General features: G+C 44.6%; 3 protein-coding genes across 17 annotated transcripts in view; 2 read left to right on the top strand and 1 right to left on the bottom strand.

Moving 5' to 3' along the window:
- UNC80 (unc-80 homolog, NALCN channel complex subunit) overlaps positions 1-4,075 on the top strand; it is a 140,711-nt gene extending 136,636 nt beyond the window's left edge. For all 10 annotated transcript variants that reach the window (XM_026117143.2, XM_026117300.2, XM_026117382.2 and 7 more), the window contains exon 65: positions 758-4,075. In XM_026117143.2, coding sequence (XP_025972928.1) covers positions 758-1,027 — 270 coding nt within the window. In that variant the 3' untranslated portion in view covers positions 1,028-4,075. The remainder of the gene's footprint in view (positions 1-757) is intronic.
- Positions 4,076-4,789: 714 nt separating this feature from the next.
- RPE (ribulose-5-phosphate-3-epimerase) lies at positions 4,790-7,386 on the top strand. The gene is made up of 6 exons (XM_026118144.2): positions 4,790-4,940; positions 5,070-5,149; positions 5,512-5,651; positions 5,969-6,103; positions 6,273-6,359; positions 6,828-7,386. The coding sequence occupies exons 1-6, from the start codon at positions 4,798-4,800 to the stop codon at positions 6,948-6,950; spliced, it is 708 nt and encodes a 235-aa protein (XP_025973929.2). The 5' UTR covers positions 4,790-4,797; the 3' UTR covers positions 6,951-7,386.
- Positions 7,387-11,827: 4,441 nt separating this feature from the next.
- Positions 11,828-17,156, bottom strand: part of KANSL1L (KAT8 regulatory NSL complex subunit 1 like) — a 64,403-nt gene continuing 59,074 nt past the window's right edge. For 4 of the 6 annotated variants that reach the window (XM_064515329.1, XM_064515328.1, XM_064515327.1 and 1 more), the window contains exons 13-15: positions 15,451-15,563; positions 14,268-14,448; positions 11,828-13,625 (exon numbers count right to left, since the gene is read on the bottom strand). In XM_064515329.1, the coding sequence (XP_064371399.1) occupies positions 13,377-13,625; positions 14,268-14,448; positions 15,451-15,563 (543 nt within the window). In that variant the 3' untranslated portion in view covers positions 11,828-13,376. Of the gene's footprint in view, positions 13,626-14,062; positions 14,164-14,267; positions 14,449-15,450; positions 15,564-17,156 lie in introns of all 6 variants that reach the window. The other 2 variants (XR_010390052.1, XR_010390054.1) reach the window with 2 other exon arrangements.

The raw sequence follows: 17,156 nt of genomic DNA on the forward strand, positions 1-17,156 counted from the left end.
ACTCTTCTATGTGTCTTTTCTTTAAGCTGTGTTTGCTGTCCATCCCCCTACTTTTATAAACCACCGACTTCTAGATCTTTGCAGTGATTCTGAATTTGCAGATATGTTTCCTGCATCTTCCCCTTTCATCTTCCCATCATACATACGAGTCATTCTGAACCTGCCCACCAGTGCAAGCATTCATCTACTTGTCTTCACAGCTTGCACTCTGAGAAGTGGAGCTGAGTATTTGCTAGACCACTTAGTCCTTAAGGAAGGTTTCCTTTAAAAACTCATGACTGTTTTAGCAAAAGTATCACATTGCAAAAGAAGCTGTTTGTCCAACGTTCTTCTGTGTTGGACACCACTGAGGGCAGTGCAAGGACAATCACAGTCGTCATTCCAATGCATCAGTGACATTGAGATCACCTTTATAAGCCCAGTGTCTAGTGTTCTAGTGTCTTGTGGATGAATGTTCTTTGCCATGAACAAATGAAGATATCCATTATAGAAAATGTACTCAAAAATGAAATGAAGAAGTACTAATGACTAACACTGGATAGCCTTTCTGGTCACGTCTATAAATTTGATTCACCAGCAAAAATATGCATCATCATTAGGGCAGAATTTTGGTGATTTATAACCTACAAATGCCCATCTCTTTAAAGCAAAAAGTAGTTATGGGTGAGAAGATATTTTATAGATGTTCCCTTGCATTTTTTTCTCCCTCCCTCTTTCTCCGAGTTCTAGCCTGACCACTGGCTCTCCTCAATTCCAGAGCGAGGCACTTTCTACTGAGAAGGAGAAGGAAAAAGAGGAGGGCTTGGAGTCCCGGCCAGCAACAGCACAAAGCACTCCACCCACACAGCTCTCTGACACTGAGGACTACGCTGGCCTCGAGACCACCAGCTTGCTGCAGCACGGGGACACCGTCCTGCACATCAGCGAGGACAATGGGATGGAGAACCCCTTGCTGGCCAGTCACTTCAGCTTCACGCACGTTGAGCTTGGGGAGACTGATGTCGATCTAGATGAATCTCATGTTTAAGTCTCGGGGAAGTGCAGCAATGGGAGGAGAGAGAGAAATTTTATCTTCTCCTTTGGTAACTGGTAACTGATTAAAACAAGAGCACTTTATTATCTAACAGCTGAATATAGCTAACAGCCAGTTTGCTATAGACTGGCAAATTTCTGATTGTCAAATCTGTTCCAGTTCAAGGTGAGACCACGGGAACAGAGGAGAATTTTTACAAAATTCTCAGGGTAGGGGAGTGTGTGCAAGTATGTATGTGGTCCATAAAACTTTGATCTGGCAGCTGTGTACTGTGACCATGATGAGCACCTTCTCTGGGTAAGCAGGCTGTTGTACTGTATGAGACAGAAAAGGAAAACCTCTTTGAGGTTGTGCCCACAGTTTATTTTTGTAGCTTTTTGGGAGCAGGGCTATATCCAAGGCTCTTAAAACTTGGTACTGACAGTCAAAATACTGACAAAAAGTACCAATCTGAAGCTTGATTTTTCACCCTGGGACCATTGTTTCTAACCAGGGAGCAATTAGACTTTTTTTTGGTCACTGCAGACTTTAGTTGAGTTTACTTTTGTCTGTTGGTTTCATTCCACTCTGTAAGATATTACTCTTGCACTACAAAAATATTTGCTCTGTAAAACTAAATACAGTACATACCATAGGAAGGAATGCACGTGCTGTGCACAGATATAGATGGGCAGGGGGCGAATGGTCTGCAGATGGCATAAATAGTCCTAGCTGTCCTGCTTAGAGGTACTGAGTAATTCATCTCTACTGTTTAAAAAAAACCCAAGAAACCGCATCAGAAATGCATGGACCTTCTGGTACCTAGCAACTGCTCCATTGATGCTGTCTTATGTACTTAGATATAGGGATTTAAAGTAAATATTTATATATGGTATTTTCATGTTCCCATATATATATATATATACGCACACATATATATGCACATTGTAAACAAAAAATGGGTATTGCAGGGCAGAAACTTGATGAAATAATCTATTTTTGGCATGTTGAGATTGTATTTAAAAAGGTTCCATTTTATGTACGTAGTGTTCATAGCTGCAAGTATTGGATACATACATGTAACATTTATATGTAGGTGGTGAGGCCCTTGGAGGATCAGCTGAAGTCACGGCTGAGTTGTGGTCTATGCTGCAGCATCATGGAGTTGAACTGAAATGTGAATTTAGCCACTAGCTGCAATGGGCAAACTGCAGAACAGCTGTGAAGCAAGCCATGAAATCATAAGCAATGCCCAAAGTTACCCTGTGCTTTGGGATTCATATACTGGATTTTTCAGCTTACGTTAGAAGAACAAGATACTAGAGTTTGTAATCATGGTGTTACTGTGCAAAGGAAAATCCTTAGATCATCCTGAGGGTTTCTAAAATGCGCTAATTTGCAGTTGGGGATTTTTTGGCCCCGAGGGTTCATAATGTGAATATATGTGTCATAAAACAGCCTTTCTGAAGAGATAGAATGATATCCTATCCATCCCCCACCCAAAAGAGTTCACAGATCTCTTCAACAACTCTGAAATACCTGTTTAAAATACTGCCGTAAAAATGACACTCACTGCTGTGGCGCAGCATGCAGGTTTTAATGTTGCTTGGAAAATTACTGTGTATCTGACTGAGGGCTTCAGGCTTTTCAAACCCATGGAGCCTTCACGCTGTGCTGCCATGTATTTGTCAAATGGTGTGTGCAGCTCCTATCAAATATAAGCAATGTGAGGAGAGAACTCATGCACGCTAAACATCTGGAGATAATGCAAGCTGTTCTCCCAGGCTTGTTCAGCGCCCAGATCACAGGTGTGGAGCATGCTCTGCTTCCATTGCGTTGGTGAGAGACGGAGACTCTCAGCACCTCTTGGAAAAAGCAGGGATAGAGAGGCAAATGTGTGCGTGTGTGTATACATGCACACACACATATATGTATATATGTACAGGTGGAACACTGATGTAACTTTAAAGTGCACGTGGTTTTGTGAAAGAGGTGACTGGGTGAAGATGGCAGTGGCTCAGTGGTGTTCTGAATGACAAACTGCTTAGTCTGCTGACCAAAAATATGCTGTACTGATTCTTATCTTCTCAGCACGCCGGAGCCAGCACCAGCTACCTATAGGAGACTGCTTTGGATTAGCTCCTAGCTTGGAGGTCACTCAAAGAATTGCTAAATTCGAGATGCTCAGTTTTATTATTAACAGTGATGCACAAATGAGAAAGGACACAGCTTCACTTTCAAATCCCAGGTAGGCTGGGCAGCCGGGTGGGAAGGAGGAGAGTTTTAGATGCAAGCTGGGTAAATAGCTGAGACACAACACAGGCAGAATTCATAGTGAGTTTTATAGAGTTTTCTGCTGATCATGAGAAGGAGAAATTCACTTTAATGCCAAGTAGATGCCTCACCGTGGTATTCCACGCTAATGATAAGAAAATAACGGTGATTCATTTCATTGAATTCAGTGTATGCAAATGTTTCCATTAAGGTTTCCCACTGGTGAATCCACAGTAGTAAGCCATAACAAGGACTAAAATGCCTCTTTTAAAGTCTGTCCTGCTAGAAATCAATGCAGCTTATAAATGATGTAATCTGTAATTTAGTTTTATTATTCAGGTGGCCCAGTGGATGGCTTTAATTTTGTTATATGGCTGTTAAGAGATTGAACAGACAGGCAGACCAGTCTGTTTTCTTGTGTATTTTCATATTGGTTGCACTTAATACTGTACTAATGAGGTGCATACACATGTACTTTAGCTGGTTCTGTGCTTTCTTCCAGTATCTCTATAACAAAAACTGGTATATTTCTGCTGTGGAAAAAAAAATGATGCTGCTTAATGAGTGTTAGAGGCCTTAAGTGCATGTCATGTTCAACAAATGTCTGGGTTGTACAAGTCTTGTCATTGTTGCAGTCGGTCCCATTGCCTTGGCACTTTATGCTAATGCCCACCGTGTCCCAAGGACTAAATACAGAGGAGCTTGACAGCAAAAGGACAGAGTGCTGTGTTTAAGCCTGTTGCACAACGCTGTACTGGTCTCCCTTTTTAAAAGGCTTTGATATCCTGCTATTTGAGACTGTTTTGTTCTGGGCTACAGACAACATTAGTTAAAACGTATCCATCAGCTGTTAATATGTGCCTCGCTGCAGCTCGCCAGACACCTGCTGTCCCGCATCAGCCTTGTACAAAGGGAGCAGTGTGGTCGTGGCCGGTCGCTGCGAACATTTGCGCGCCTCTGCGTCCCGTAACGTGCCCTAAACCCTGCCGGTTGCCTACGCGCATTTGTGTGTGCAAATACGCGCTGAGAGTGTCGCCGGGTGTTCTTAAGTAATACTGTTGCCTAGGTTTTTGGAGGAAAGCTGTTTCCGGGGATAACAAAGTAGGCCTGAGGGTGATTTTTAACTTACTGGGAACTTCAACAACAGAATCTGTGAAAAGCAGATACTCTCTCAAGCGAGGCCCTAAAGCCGCGGCAGCTTTTCAGTGGGCTCGGCTCCCTCCGGGGCTGCGCGGGGGCCGCGCTTGGGCCGTCTGCGCACAAACGCCGCCGTCCGAGTGCCCTTACCAAGGGCAAAGGCGGTGTCTGCGGCACAGCAGGGCGGGGGCGCGCAGCCGGGGGTGGGGGGCCGAAACCCCCGGGCTGGGCCACGGCGGCCCCGCGGGGCCTCGCTACGGGCTCTGGAGAGCGGGGAGCGCAGGCAGCCACCCGCCGCCCCAACGGCCCCAACGGCCGCGGGGGTGGGTGTGGGGGGCGGGGCCGCGTCCCGGCAGGCCGCGGGGCGGCGGCGCATGCGCGCGGCGGCGGCGGCGATGGCGTCGGGGTGCCGGATCGGGCCGTCCATCCTCAACAGCGACCTGGCGGCGCTGGGCGCCGAGTGCGGCCGCATGCTGGACTGCGGGGCCGACTACCTCCACCTGGATGTAATGGACGGGTAACGGCCGCGGCACCGGGGCCGGGGCTGGGCGGGGGCGGGGCAGGGGGGGCGCCGCTGGGCGCCCCGGGCCGGGCCGCCGTGTGTAACCGTGTGTGCGGGGGCGGGTTTCTCTCTTGGGCCCGAAAGACACTTCGTCCCGAACATCACCTTCGGCCACCCCGTCGTGGAGAGCCTGCGCAAGCAGCTGGGCCAGGAGCCCTTCTTCGGTAAGGCCGCGGCGGGGGCGGGCGGCTGCAGCCCGGTCCGGGCGCAGCAGCGGTCGCGGTTGGGCCCGGGGGGTTCAACGGGCGGGGCCGGCCGCCTTCCCGCTTCGCTGCGGCTGGGATCAGTCCGGTTCTCTTACCTGGGTGAGCAGCTCACACGTTGGCTGCGCTTGTAGCGTTATAGAAGCATGTTACACAACGCACACCAGAAAGCACAGCTGCGTGCTCGCTGCCTTTCTGGTAGTAGCTGTAGAGACGCCAATAGGGCACAGACCACAAGAGACCTGCTGCAGGCTAGTGCTGCAGCTGCCTGGTGCCGCCTCGGTCGCTTACTGTCTGTCTTCTGCTCTGCTCCGTTCTTCCAGATATGCATATGATGGTCGCCAGGCCAGAGCAGTGGGTGAAGCCAATGGCTGTTGCAGGTGCAAACCAATACACCTTTCATCTAGAAGCTACCGACAATCCAGGGGCATTGATAAAAGACATTCGGGAAAATGGGATGAAGGTGAGGGCACTGTGGGGATGGAGTTGCACACTGCATTTACCTTAACTGCCTTCTCTCTGGTAATGAAAAAGACAATAGTTTTATTTCCTGGAGACTGCAGATTGGTGCCTGCAGCCCTAACACTCTTTGTTCACAATCTTTAAAAAAAAAAAAGAAAAAGAAAAAAAATCAAAACTCTTTCTTTTTTAAAGGAGTCTGTTCTTACTGTAGGTGCTCCTACAAATTTCTAATTCAGTTCTTAGGAGTTTGTCACCAGCTGAGTCAATCTAGCTGTATTTTATTCTGAAGGTACACTTGGATTTGTCTTTCATCTGTAGGTTGGTTTGGCAATCAAACCTGGAACTACAGTTGAACACTTGGCACCCTGGGCCAATCAGATAGACATGGCTTTGGTGATGACAGTAGAACCTGGATTTGGAGGGCAGAAATTTATGGAAGATATGATGCCAAAGGTAAACTCATTTTCCCTGTTCTTATTTACTGAGCTTAAAACTAAAGACTAGTATGGAATGTAGCGGTGAAGTGAACAAAAAAAACCCTCGTCTCACTGTAAGAAGCTACATATTGCTGTAGCAGCTCAGTACAAGCTCTTAATGTAAGCTTGATTATACTGTTTTGTAGGTTCAGTGGCTGAGGACGCAGTTTCCCTCACTTGATATCGAAGTGGATGGCGGCGTCGGGCCTGACACCATCCACAAATGTGCAGAGGTAAGAGGCCGAAAGAGAACAGCATTCTTAAACAGCATGTTAAAAGACTTAGTCTTCTCTCAGAAAATAAATTTTTGGAGGTCTTGCAGTCTGGTTGTTTTTAGAGGAAGTAGTAAAGCAGACTTAGTATCAAAATGCACTTCAGGTCTAAGGTATAATCTTGCGACTTTTTTTAAGAGTGGCTACTGAGCCCTCCCCTGAGCTAGAGAAGTTGGTTGTTTCTTGTATGCCCGGGTTCTAATTCATTAAATTGGAGCGGCAATGAAGAAATTCAAGAGAACCTATTTGGGCAAGAGCAGTCTTTTCCAAAATTGATTGGCTGATGTAGTTAGAGGCATGATACCTATGTCCTGAAAGTTGTGCTAGTTTGCTCTCCAGTCTGGAGTTCACTGCCTCATTTTACAGCAAGAAACTCTTAAGAAAGGCATCTGTTGTGTGTTACTGAGTGGGTTGTTTAATGTCTTCCAGGCAGGTGCAAATATGATTGTATCTGGCAGTGCTATTATGAAGAGCGCAGATCCAAGATCTGTGATCAATCTTCTAAGGAATGTGTGTTCAGAAGCTGCTCAAAAGCGGTGTCTGGATCGATGAGACCTACTCAAGCAGTGTTCAAGAAGGCTCTGTGCGTGCAGGAGAACCCTTGTTTCTCATGCGTAAGGGAGGGCTGGATGAACGTTAATTATGGAAACTTGTTGCTGCTGAACAGAAGAATCATTCCTTCACTGCAATGAAGAAAGCAGCAGTGAAAAACATTCTGGCTGTTTTTCAGGGTTGGAAATGCAATGGTTTGAACCTGTCTCTTGATTCTGTGGAGGCTAATTTTATAGTACAACCTGTAAGGCTGACTGGAATGAACTAAAACTCAGTCAGTTTTCGCTTGCTAGAAGAGTGTAGCATCCCAACACGCAATCTCTTGTGGAAGACTCTAATGAAACTGCCTTCTGCTGTCTGTATATTGTCATTTGATCTGTGCATTCCTACCAAACTTTTCCAATGGTTGAATTAAACACTTCTCTTGGTGTGGTAAGTCTCTTCTAGCTGACTGTCAAAAATGAATGGTTTTGGTAGTGTGTTCAGGAAAAGTGCAGCTTGATTGGACTAAAAATCCCCATGCACGATAGGAATATTTACATTTTGTTTTTACTGCATAGACCATAGGCTGTTTAGTACTTGACCTACTAAGTCTCACAGCTCAACTTATACCTTCAACCAGGTCACAAACTGGGTAATGATTTCCCATTTACCCTACAACTAACCAGTTGAGACAGCTCTGACTGAAATCTGGAAGTGATGGGATTCCACAGAAGACTGTTGCTTTAAAAACCTACAGGGAGTTGACATGCTTTATCTTTACCCACAGCTTCTTTACTTTGTACTTGATCACGAAATGCTCAAGAGTGGCAGACTGGAATGTTATCTATCTGCTCAAGTGATTTCAGTGTGTGCAGGTTGACATACATTATGTCCCTGTGTGGAGATGGCTCTTCAACCATAAAGAAGTTTAAGTTTAGATTCTCATACCTTCCATTTGTTTGCTGTAACTTTCCAGCGTGTCCTATTCAGGCACGTTAAAGGCAGGGAGAATTAAAACCCACCAGAAGATGACCTCAGTAGGGTATTTCAGATAGACTTGCTTCCTGTGGCCCTAGTTAGTATTGCTGACTCCTTTAATATTTTACAGTGTTCTGCTTGGTATCTTTTTCATTTAAGTTGTAATTATAGGAGGGTTGTGAATGATCTGCTGCTCAGTGGCAACAGGCCAGAAAGCTAAAAAAAAAATCAATTTCCATTCCATTTCAGTAAGGCCCAAAACAGATCTGTGGCCCTTAGAGGCTGCTTTGCTGTATTACCTACCAAATGCTGAGGCACTACTGGAGTGGATGCACCCCCTCTTACTACGCTCAGGAACTGTGAGGTGTCCTCACAGGCTGGATGGAGCGCTGGCTGTAAGCTGGCAGTAAGAAAAAGCAGCAGCACTAAGCACTTGGTGCTGTGGAAGGAGACCATTGCGGTACAGTGCGGTACAATCTTAAGTTGAAAGAGTAGGACTAGTTCAGACAATCTAGATTAAGCCTCTCCAAAATGGCTAAACAACTTTTTTTCCTGTGTGGTTAATTGTGGTTTAGGTGAACAAATGTCTTTGCTTCCTATTTCTACTTTCACCCCCATTTGAGAAGTAGCAAAAGAAAAATGGAGTCATCTGGACCTACCACATTGAAGGCATCTTTCAGAAAGTCGTTGTGGAAAAAAAAAAAAAACTTGGCTAAGAAAGGTAACAGTTCAAATGGCTTTTAGATGTGTTAAAGCAGCTATTCCTGGTTCTGGAACAAGCTGTTTAGAGTCTAACATACTGTGCATATAAAAGTCTAGTCTCTTGTATTTAAAATGCAGGCTAAGCAGTCACAAAATATAGCTATGAAAAAGGTAGTTCCTAACTCAGAAATGTGGCTTTTCATGCTACTGAAAGCAGTGGCAGTATTCTAACCTCCTGCAACTGATCTCAAGCTAACTTAAAAGGATAATCAAACCTTTTCTGTTGTCTTTTTAATTAATTTGGGGGGGGGGAAAAAAGTGCCAGTTACTTGCATGTGGTATGCTTTGTTCTGAGCAAGGAACCATAGAGTATGTTTTCTTTCAAAGGGTTTACTCACTTATTTGCCACTGTTTTAAATTTGGTAGTTTGCACTTCTTTTGACTCTTAGATTAGGAGCATTGTGGGAGATAGAAGTTACATACAGAGGAAAATTACCTACTTGCTTCTTCCATCTGAATCCCATCCAGGTGAGTCTGAACAGTTTACTAGCACTGAGTCTCTTTTATTGTTACACCTGAGGTTGAGGTTAAAGCTATTAGTGACCCCAGAGATGAAGCATACATGGAAGTAATGATATTTGTTCTTCTCCTTCTTAAGAAATGTCCAGTTCCTTGCCTTGATACAGTACCTGAAGTGATAGATTAGACTGTTTAGGCCTGTCCTCCTACACTCAGTAACCTAACCCCACAGAGGAAGCCTTGCAGCTGCAGGACTTGAGCTGAACACTAATGTGACAACTAAATGCGCTGCTTGCATGGCACCCACAGGCTCAGACTCGGCCCCAGAGCTCTTAGATGTTCAAATGCTATAAGTAAAGTTTCAGCAACAGTGGAGAGACCAGACTATGGGTGATACAGAGTCAGTGAAGTCGCAGCCCCAGGGCAGTCTGACAGTGTAGTGGCACTGGAAAACAGGGTGAAAGAAACTCTCATATTTGAGTAAGGCTGCAGCTGGATGTATGTTCCATATAGCGGTATACAGCACATACCTGAGCAACACAAAAAGAGTGCAGTAGACACACGCAGAGCTTGATTTTAATAGGGCTTAGAATTCTGTATTCGTACTTACATTCCATTAAGGTCATGGACGTAGAGATGAAGCAAGTGTTTAAACCCTCATGGCAGCAGGGAGCAGAACATAAGCAGCCTTAAAAATTTCTTGATTGAAAATGGTAAACCAAGCACAAGGGAAGTAGCTAGTAGCTTTCTATATAAGGCTGCTACACCCGCATTTCATGTGTGAAGGCCTTGCTGCAGCATTTCACAGCCAGCCTTTGTAATACTTCTGGCCACATTAGAAGCAGCACTGACAGCTGTTTTTATAGCTTAACAGCTAAAGGACAAACAGCTTTTTTTGTTTAAAATTTTGAAAAGGAAAAACAAGCAGGAGTTTCTTGCACATTTTATGGCCTCAGGAATGATCCTGGCTCTGAGCTCTCGGCCTGTTCCCACCACCAGCTTTCCCGTGACGCTAAGATTCATGCAAAACAACAAACCGAATGGAGGTGGGAGCCCAGCTCCTGACAGAGACAGGCTGCAGGCTGTATACTACAGTACTATTACCAATTACAGATGCAGGCAGCACATGGAAGAAGATGAAAGGAAGGGGATGTTCCTGTGACCAAGTTCTGTTGAGCAAGTTTTTTAAACTTCTCCCAGTAGTGAAATGGTGCTATGGAAAAATACTGTACCTCATGGATTGCTGCAAGAAGGCTGCATGTGGTTAGATGTGCTGTGGGTGAGCAGCACAGCCAAGGGCTTCCTGGAAAGCATCTCATCTGACTGCATTACCTAGTGCACATGCACACAGAGTCCCCCATGTGCTGCCCCTGCTAGACGAACGGCTGTGGAAGGCAGGCAGTCACCATGAGAAAAATAAGTGCGGCCCATTCTTTGTCACCCCAGAGCCGTTCCCCTCCCCACTGAGATGTGCCTCTCACCTGATGGTAGCAACCTGCACACCAGTAACATTTTGAGAGCAGCTCCTAGGTGGAGGCTTCAGGTAGCAGAAATGCTCTGGCATAGCGTTCTCTAGTTTCACAGTTGTGCAGGCAGCTCTTTCTGTGAAGGCAGTCACAGTTTGCTGTTGCAGGTCTAGCCAGCTGAGAGGCAAATGTTAGAAGTCTTTTCTCTAACAGTGGAGGGGGTGGATATGACCAAATAAACATTTTTATAGTTTGTCCAGTTTACAGAGATATTTTTTTTTTTTTCCTCCAGTGTCCTGGCTGCTAAGTCTTTCTTTGCCAAGCCTTTTAATTACTGTGTTGTCAGGCACTAACTGTTTGACGCAATGGCTAAGAAAAAGCAGCTAAAGCAGGGACAAAGAAAATGTGCTTACCCTTGGCTCATACCAATAACCACTTGTAGTGACCCCACAGCTGGCAAGGTAACAAGCAGCTGCTTTAGCCTGGCATACTGGAGAGTGACCCAAAAGCAACACAGTGGTTCTACAGGACAGCACAGCTGGGAACTGAACAGCAATGCAGGAACTGCTTTCCTGTTTGCTACATTGGTCAAACTTTGTCCTTCTCCTTTCTCATTTTTTTTGTTGCCTCATTTTAACACTTTTACCCCCCCCCCCCCCAATCTAGAGGACACACTCTCCCCTTACCATAAAATACAGGATTGCATTTCCATTTCCTGACTACACCTTCAAGACAACAGCTAAGGCATCCAGCTGGCTGGTTTACTTTGTTCCAGCTCTAAATTGCAGAAACGTCTCTCACTGCCCCAGGGATCAGCCAGAGCAGAAAGCCCTGACCTTACAACAAAGCGGCACGAGAGCTGGTTGGATCAGACTTCCTCATGAATGGATAAAGGTAGGGAAGACCTGCAAAGCATTTGAGGCACTTAGCTTTAAGAAACCATTTCCCTGCAGCAGACACACATGCAGGAAGAGAAAAATGGAAAACTCACCTCTGTGCTCAGATGCGGGGGCGGGGGGACCTTAGCCTCACAGCCCACTAGCTATTGAATGAATCGTTATGATGCACCAATGCGACTTTGGTATGACAGCAAAGCGTAGTGCTGCTGCCCCTTTGGTGTGTTTGCAGAGCCATTCTCAGGCCAAGCATGTCTCTGTGCCAAGAGGAAGTATTACTGCTATTTCTTCACATCTTTCAAAAGGCCATCAAATTCAGACTCTATACACCATATATAGAAATAACTTTTAATTAAAAAAAACCAACCTTGCATCAAAGGTTACTGTATCAGACATTGAGGCAAGATTCAAGTTTAAGACAAACCAGTGTTAAAAAAAAAAAGTGTTTAAAAAAATAATCAGAATGTGCAATAACTACAATGTAGCAATAGGTTGTAGTGTTGAAACTTTACTGAACTGTTTTCAGATGTCCAGTGTATATTTCCTGTCATTTTGACAAAAAAAAAAAAAGGAAAAAAAGGAATTGACACTAAAACTGGGTCATCTGTCTAGTGCCATTCAGTTCCAGATATTTCAAGTGGAAGAAAATTTTGCACAAAAACAGAGACTCCTATAAAATTGCCTTCAACTGTCCTCCACAGAAAAACTTCCCATTGACTCATTATACTTACATTCACTGCTTAATCTTTGTTAGTATCTCTTGAGATTGCAGAGACATTCCAAACTATGCTATTTAGCTGCAAGTTTAAACAACTTGCTTTTGTTTCCTTACTGTGAACTGGCTGGGAAATTAGCAGTCTATCTTGACTCACAATGGAAAGCTTTGGGGCTTTTTTCTTTATTGGTCTTCTAGACATCAATAATCTTTTCCTTTTCAGCTAGTCACCAAATGTTGGCATACTTATGAGACTCTTAGAAGGCACTGTACAAAAATTTGAACAAGACTTTGCGTCTGTAACATATTAAAGCAAACTGTTATGAGTCTCATTTGCGACTGAAGGTCTAAGGAAGTAATATGACCCAAAACAATATTCAAAAAGAGCTGCATCACTGATTTGACTTGACTCCCCTTTCCTTCTGTTTCTCTATACCCACATGACAAACAGAAACACTACTTTCGGAGTAGCAGATATATCAACTATTGAAATACAGTGGACTATTTCTATCTTATTGCTTGAGGACATCTATATGAAACATGCCCTGGCACTACTGAGAGCTGAGTAATGCATTTTAAGCTAGATGCAAGGCTTCCACAACTCCTGCTTTCAAACTGATGGTTCTTACCTATCCCTATCTTATGCACGGGTTACACACATGCATTTAGAGGCAGATTTTTGCCCCAAGTTCATGCCACACAAGAAAATAATCAGAAACTGTCCCTTCTCACTATCTTTTCAAGTAGTTTTTCTGTGTTCAGTTGAAGTTGTTTAAGGTAGACAGCATATCCTGCTGTACCAGAATCCACTAGAACCAGAAAGGCATTTGAAAACAAGCAGAACAAAAAAGGATGATTATTAACAAATGTGGCAATATGACAACAGAAAGCAGTGAATGGTGCCAGCAATTTATGTGCGCCCACTCCCGACATTGGGAATATTAGACTTCCAGCTTGAAATAATTACTTTCTCTTGGGGTTCAGGAAGAAGAAAGTGTTGTCTTTGGGATTTATCCTGCCTGTTACAAAGCAAGAAAGAAAATATATTATGTGCGGCTAACATACAGGTTTTGAATTGTGCTGTCATACGTTGTGCGAACAAGAGAGATTTTACCTTACACTTTTCTCCACCTTAATTGGCTTTCTTAATGAACCACATTATTCCCTGTCACCTTTGTTTTCTTGTATTGTTGATTCCCAGGCAAACATTTTCGCAGTCTTCTGGCTCTTCTGTAGATTGTTTTTTTGGTAGATGGCCCTTGTCTGGCAAACCAGTGGGTATACAAGAAGTACAGAGAGAGTCGCTGGGGAAAGCTGCACTTGACATTTCAGTCTGATTCGTTATTTGATCTTGGCACAGTAAAGCTTCTACCTCTTCATCTTTTAGTGGAAAAACTCGAAGTTCCCACAGCCCAGACTGAAAGGAATCAGAAGGGTAGGAGTGGGGTTTGAAAAAGAGAAAGGGGGGGAAAGGGATTTCAGTTGAGTCTTAACTGATTAGCTATGTGCAGAATGATCTGCTATCAAATAACAAATGAGTATCATTCTCTACAATGTTTGCAGGGCTCTTCAGATAAAGAATACTACACTGCTAGGCACCAGCTGTCCGTGTAAGCTGGCTTCATACAGTTTGGAGTTAATAACAGAGCTACAATTGAACAGGCACAGTACAGGAAGGGGGAATGCTCTCTTTTCCGTGGTGCCAGACCACTAGGACACCTGTTCCCATAACAGTTAAGACTATCTGGAACCCCTGCCAACATCCCTGAGAAAGGATTCAGCATCCCTGATTCCAGGCCTGCCCTACTCGCCTCTAAAACATGTGCCATGTTTACTGAGCAATGAAAGTTTTACCTGTTGACAAATCTTGGACTTCATTCATAAGGGATATCAATCTAGTTCTAAACAGGAGCGCTATGTTCAGTCCACATAAACTAGGGCGACAGCCTGAGATTCTGAGCAAGGAGAGAGGTGGATACATTCAAGTTCTTTGTTTTAGGTTACGATCCAGTGGTCACTGAAGACCTGACCAAACCTGGAAGCTACTAAAGGCACCTACCTTTGCTTCCTGGCTCTCCCCGCAGAGCTGTGCAATCCCTGAACAAGCAGAACTGTGGGCTTCAGAGGTCAGGTCGGGAACAGGTTCAGGAGCGCAATGCAGTGAGGCGCAGGAACTGCCGTGGTGGTCTTTCTGCACTGAATCTTGGCTGTGTCGTCCATCAGCATTTTTGCTGTAAGACCTAGTATAGGAGCAAATAGAGTCTCAAGACCTACTCCCTGCCCTTTCACAAAGTGAGAAGAGTTTAGCTTCTCGTCTCAAAATGTTGCTCTGTACATGCTACTTAGTCAACACAAAAGAGCACATGAAAACACAAGGTACTTAATAACCTCACGGTGCCAAGCCAAAGCAAAGAGAGCTTTGTGGAGGATCTCACTGGATAAAATAGGGCTGGAACAGTCCCATTCTGACTGCAGACCAGCTGGTGGTTTGTCCCAGTCCTATGCCTTGCTCCACACGCTCCCCCAGAACTGTAATTTTGGACGCCAGAGATCACTGAACCATGGGCCGTTTCCACTTACGGGAACAGGGCATCTCTCACGGGAGCCTGCAGAGTCCTGACCGCACTGGTAGCCCTTTCCCAAGGATGAGACTGTGCCAATGCAACTCGAGAAGAAAGAGCAGGTCCTTGGGCTCCCTTTCCCCACCTCCACTCTGGATCACCCCTACAGTGCACGCTGGACTCCCCTGGCTGTGTATGGTAGGTACCCTCACTCTCATAAGCACTCATAAGAATTTGTTGTAATAAAATAAACATTTTGACCTAGTCTTTAATGCAAATTTGGACTTGATATAAAATACTGAAACACATTTTAAATGTGAGGTGAAAGCTGACTTGGTTCTTTCAGCTAAAAGTCAGCTAAGTGAAGAAGGGCTCATGTTACTACATTCAATGGCTAAAGTCATAATGGGGACTGGCACAAGCTAACAGTACGATGTGTCACTAATAGAGGATCACTAATATACTTACAGAATTTTGGCTCATTTGGCATACGTGCTTCAGAACTGCATAACTTTCCCTTTTTAGCTACAAACATACCTAGTACTGTCCCTGGCAAGCTAATTAATGAGGCCTGCCCTCATTTTCAAAGTTCTCTGTGAAAACATTTCTGAAACTGCTGCACTGACACAGACAACTCCAGTGTTTCAATAGGAATGCCCTTACAGAAGTTGGTACACCTGCCTGCTATTCCTCCTGGGCCAGCGGCTCTGCTCCCACAGCGACCACCTTGCTCTCTCTCTTTCTTCATACTTGGCATGACGCAAGGAAAAAACTTCATCTGACAGGTCTTCTATCTGTAATTACAAGTAGGAGATAGCTGCTGCCATAATTATGAACATAACTAAAAACAAAGACAGCTGATATGATATATAACTCTGTGAAGATCTGTTCACCAAACACAACAGATGATGACACAATGTAAACTTGCAATATAAAGGCACATAAAAACATAAGCATCAGCTTATACACTCATCAAAGCTCCAGTATAGGGGATGCTGTCACGTTCAGCTTATTTCTTTGCATGTCTGTGGCTGATGTGAACGGATATAAAAATTATACCCCAATACAAGTTTTTTGCTATTGTGGGAGACAGAAAATTAAGATAATTATTCATTTGTAAATGAAGTCAGCGTAGAAAGCACATTATGAAGACAAGCAGTGACACTAAGCGTTTCCAGAAAATGCTTTAGGAGGGGGTGGGAGGCAGCAGTATTTGCCAGGTGCGCTTTAAGCTTGGAGGAATAGGCCCGAGATCACCAAGGACAGCAGTAGCGCTTTAAGCTTGGAGGAATAGGCCCGAGATCACCAAGGACAGCAGTAGCGCTTTAAGCTTGGAGGAATAGGCCCGAGATCACTAAGGACAGCAGTAGCGCCACTTTGAGAGTAACTCAGCAAACCTGAGGTGCCGCATTCCTGCTATGAAGCCAGCCGTAAAATGGTTTCTGCTTTGAAGAGCATTCTTAGGAAGTGATTTGCATGCCTCCAGGACAACTTAACATGAATCTGACGCGTGTTTTAACTGCTCAGAGTCAAACAAGAGCCAGCTTTTTAGGTAAAACTCCTCAGATATAGCTACTAAATCTGACCTTCATTTTGAAAGAGCTGAGATCTTCCTTTTCCTTTGGCAGCACACCAGGACTGCTGCAGGGACTGCCCAGACACAGCTGGGCAAGGAGCACTTTGCTGCCCGCCACCCACACTCCCCAGACTGCAGGATGGGCTCTGGACTGGACCATTTGCTGGTGCAGTTTAGAATTATTTCAAAGTGCTCTAAACCATTCAGCGTCTTCAAAGTTCACCTAAAAAGTTGGGGGGGGGGGGGGGGGGAAGGGAGCATAAGAGTGCTATAGTTGCAGCTTTTACACCAGCTGCTCCCAATTCAAACGCAGAGCCAGTCTCGGAATGATAAATTCTTGGCCATAGGAGTTGTAAAGCTGCACTGCCAGATCAGCCCTGGACAACAGAACTATACCAAGAACTGGGGGTCAGGGAAAATAAATTGAATTTTCTATAAAAATAAAAGTCTCAGAGCTCTTATATAAGCAGTGACCTTCATCATCTGATTTAGTTTTATAAAATAGGGGAGCGAATGCAGATTCCTCACTACAACGCCACAGAGAGAGAGAGAGAGAGAGAGAGAGAGAGCGAGAGAGAGAGAGAGAGAGCGCGCGAGCGCGCGCACCATACAACATAGGTTACACCATCAACTGGAAATACTCTACTGCAGAGAACTAACAGCCCTGAGTTTTTTGGCTGAAACCTTTTTTTACATGAGGTCTTGCAGCACTAGAGTAGTTCATGATCATCATGGGTACAAATGCAAAACACTGCAACTTGTTTATGCTGCTGTAAAAATCTCTCAGAGTGGCCCTCCTCACCTGGCCAGA

The sequence above is a fragment of the Dromaius novaehollandiae genome, chromosome 7 (assembly GCF_036370855.1).
Source record: "Dromaius novaehollandiae isolate bDroNov1 chromosome 7, bDroNov1.hap1, whole genome shotgun sequence".
Classification (NCBI taxonomy): domain Eukaryota; kingdom Metazoa; phylum Chordata; class Aves; order Casuariiformes; family Dromaiidae; genus Dromaius; species Dromaius novaehollandiae.

Bases quoted from the DNA above. Each gene is read 5' to 3' on its own strand.
- RPE (XM_026118144.2), top strand. From the start codon at position 4,798: ATGCGCGCGGCGGCGGCGGCGATGGCGTCGGGGTGCCGGATCGGGCCG. The intron at 6,104-6,272 runs GTAAACTCATTT...ACTGTTTTGTAG, and splicing joins TGGAAGATATGATGCCAAAG to GTTCAGTGGCTGAGGACGCA. The intron at 6,360-6,827 runs GTAAGAGGCCGA...AATGTCTTCCAG, and splicing joins CCATCCACAAATGTGCAGAG to GCAGGTGCAAATATGATTGT.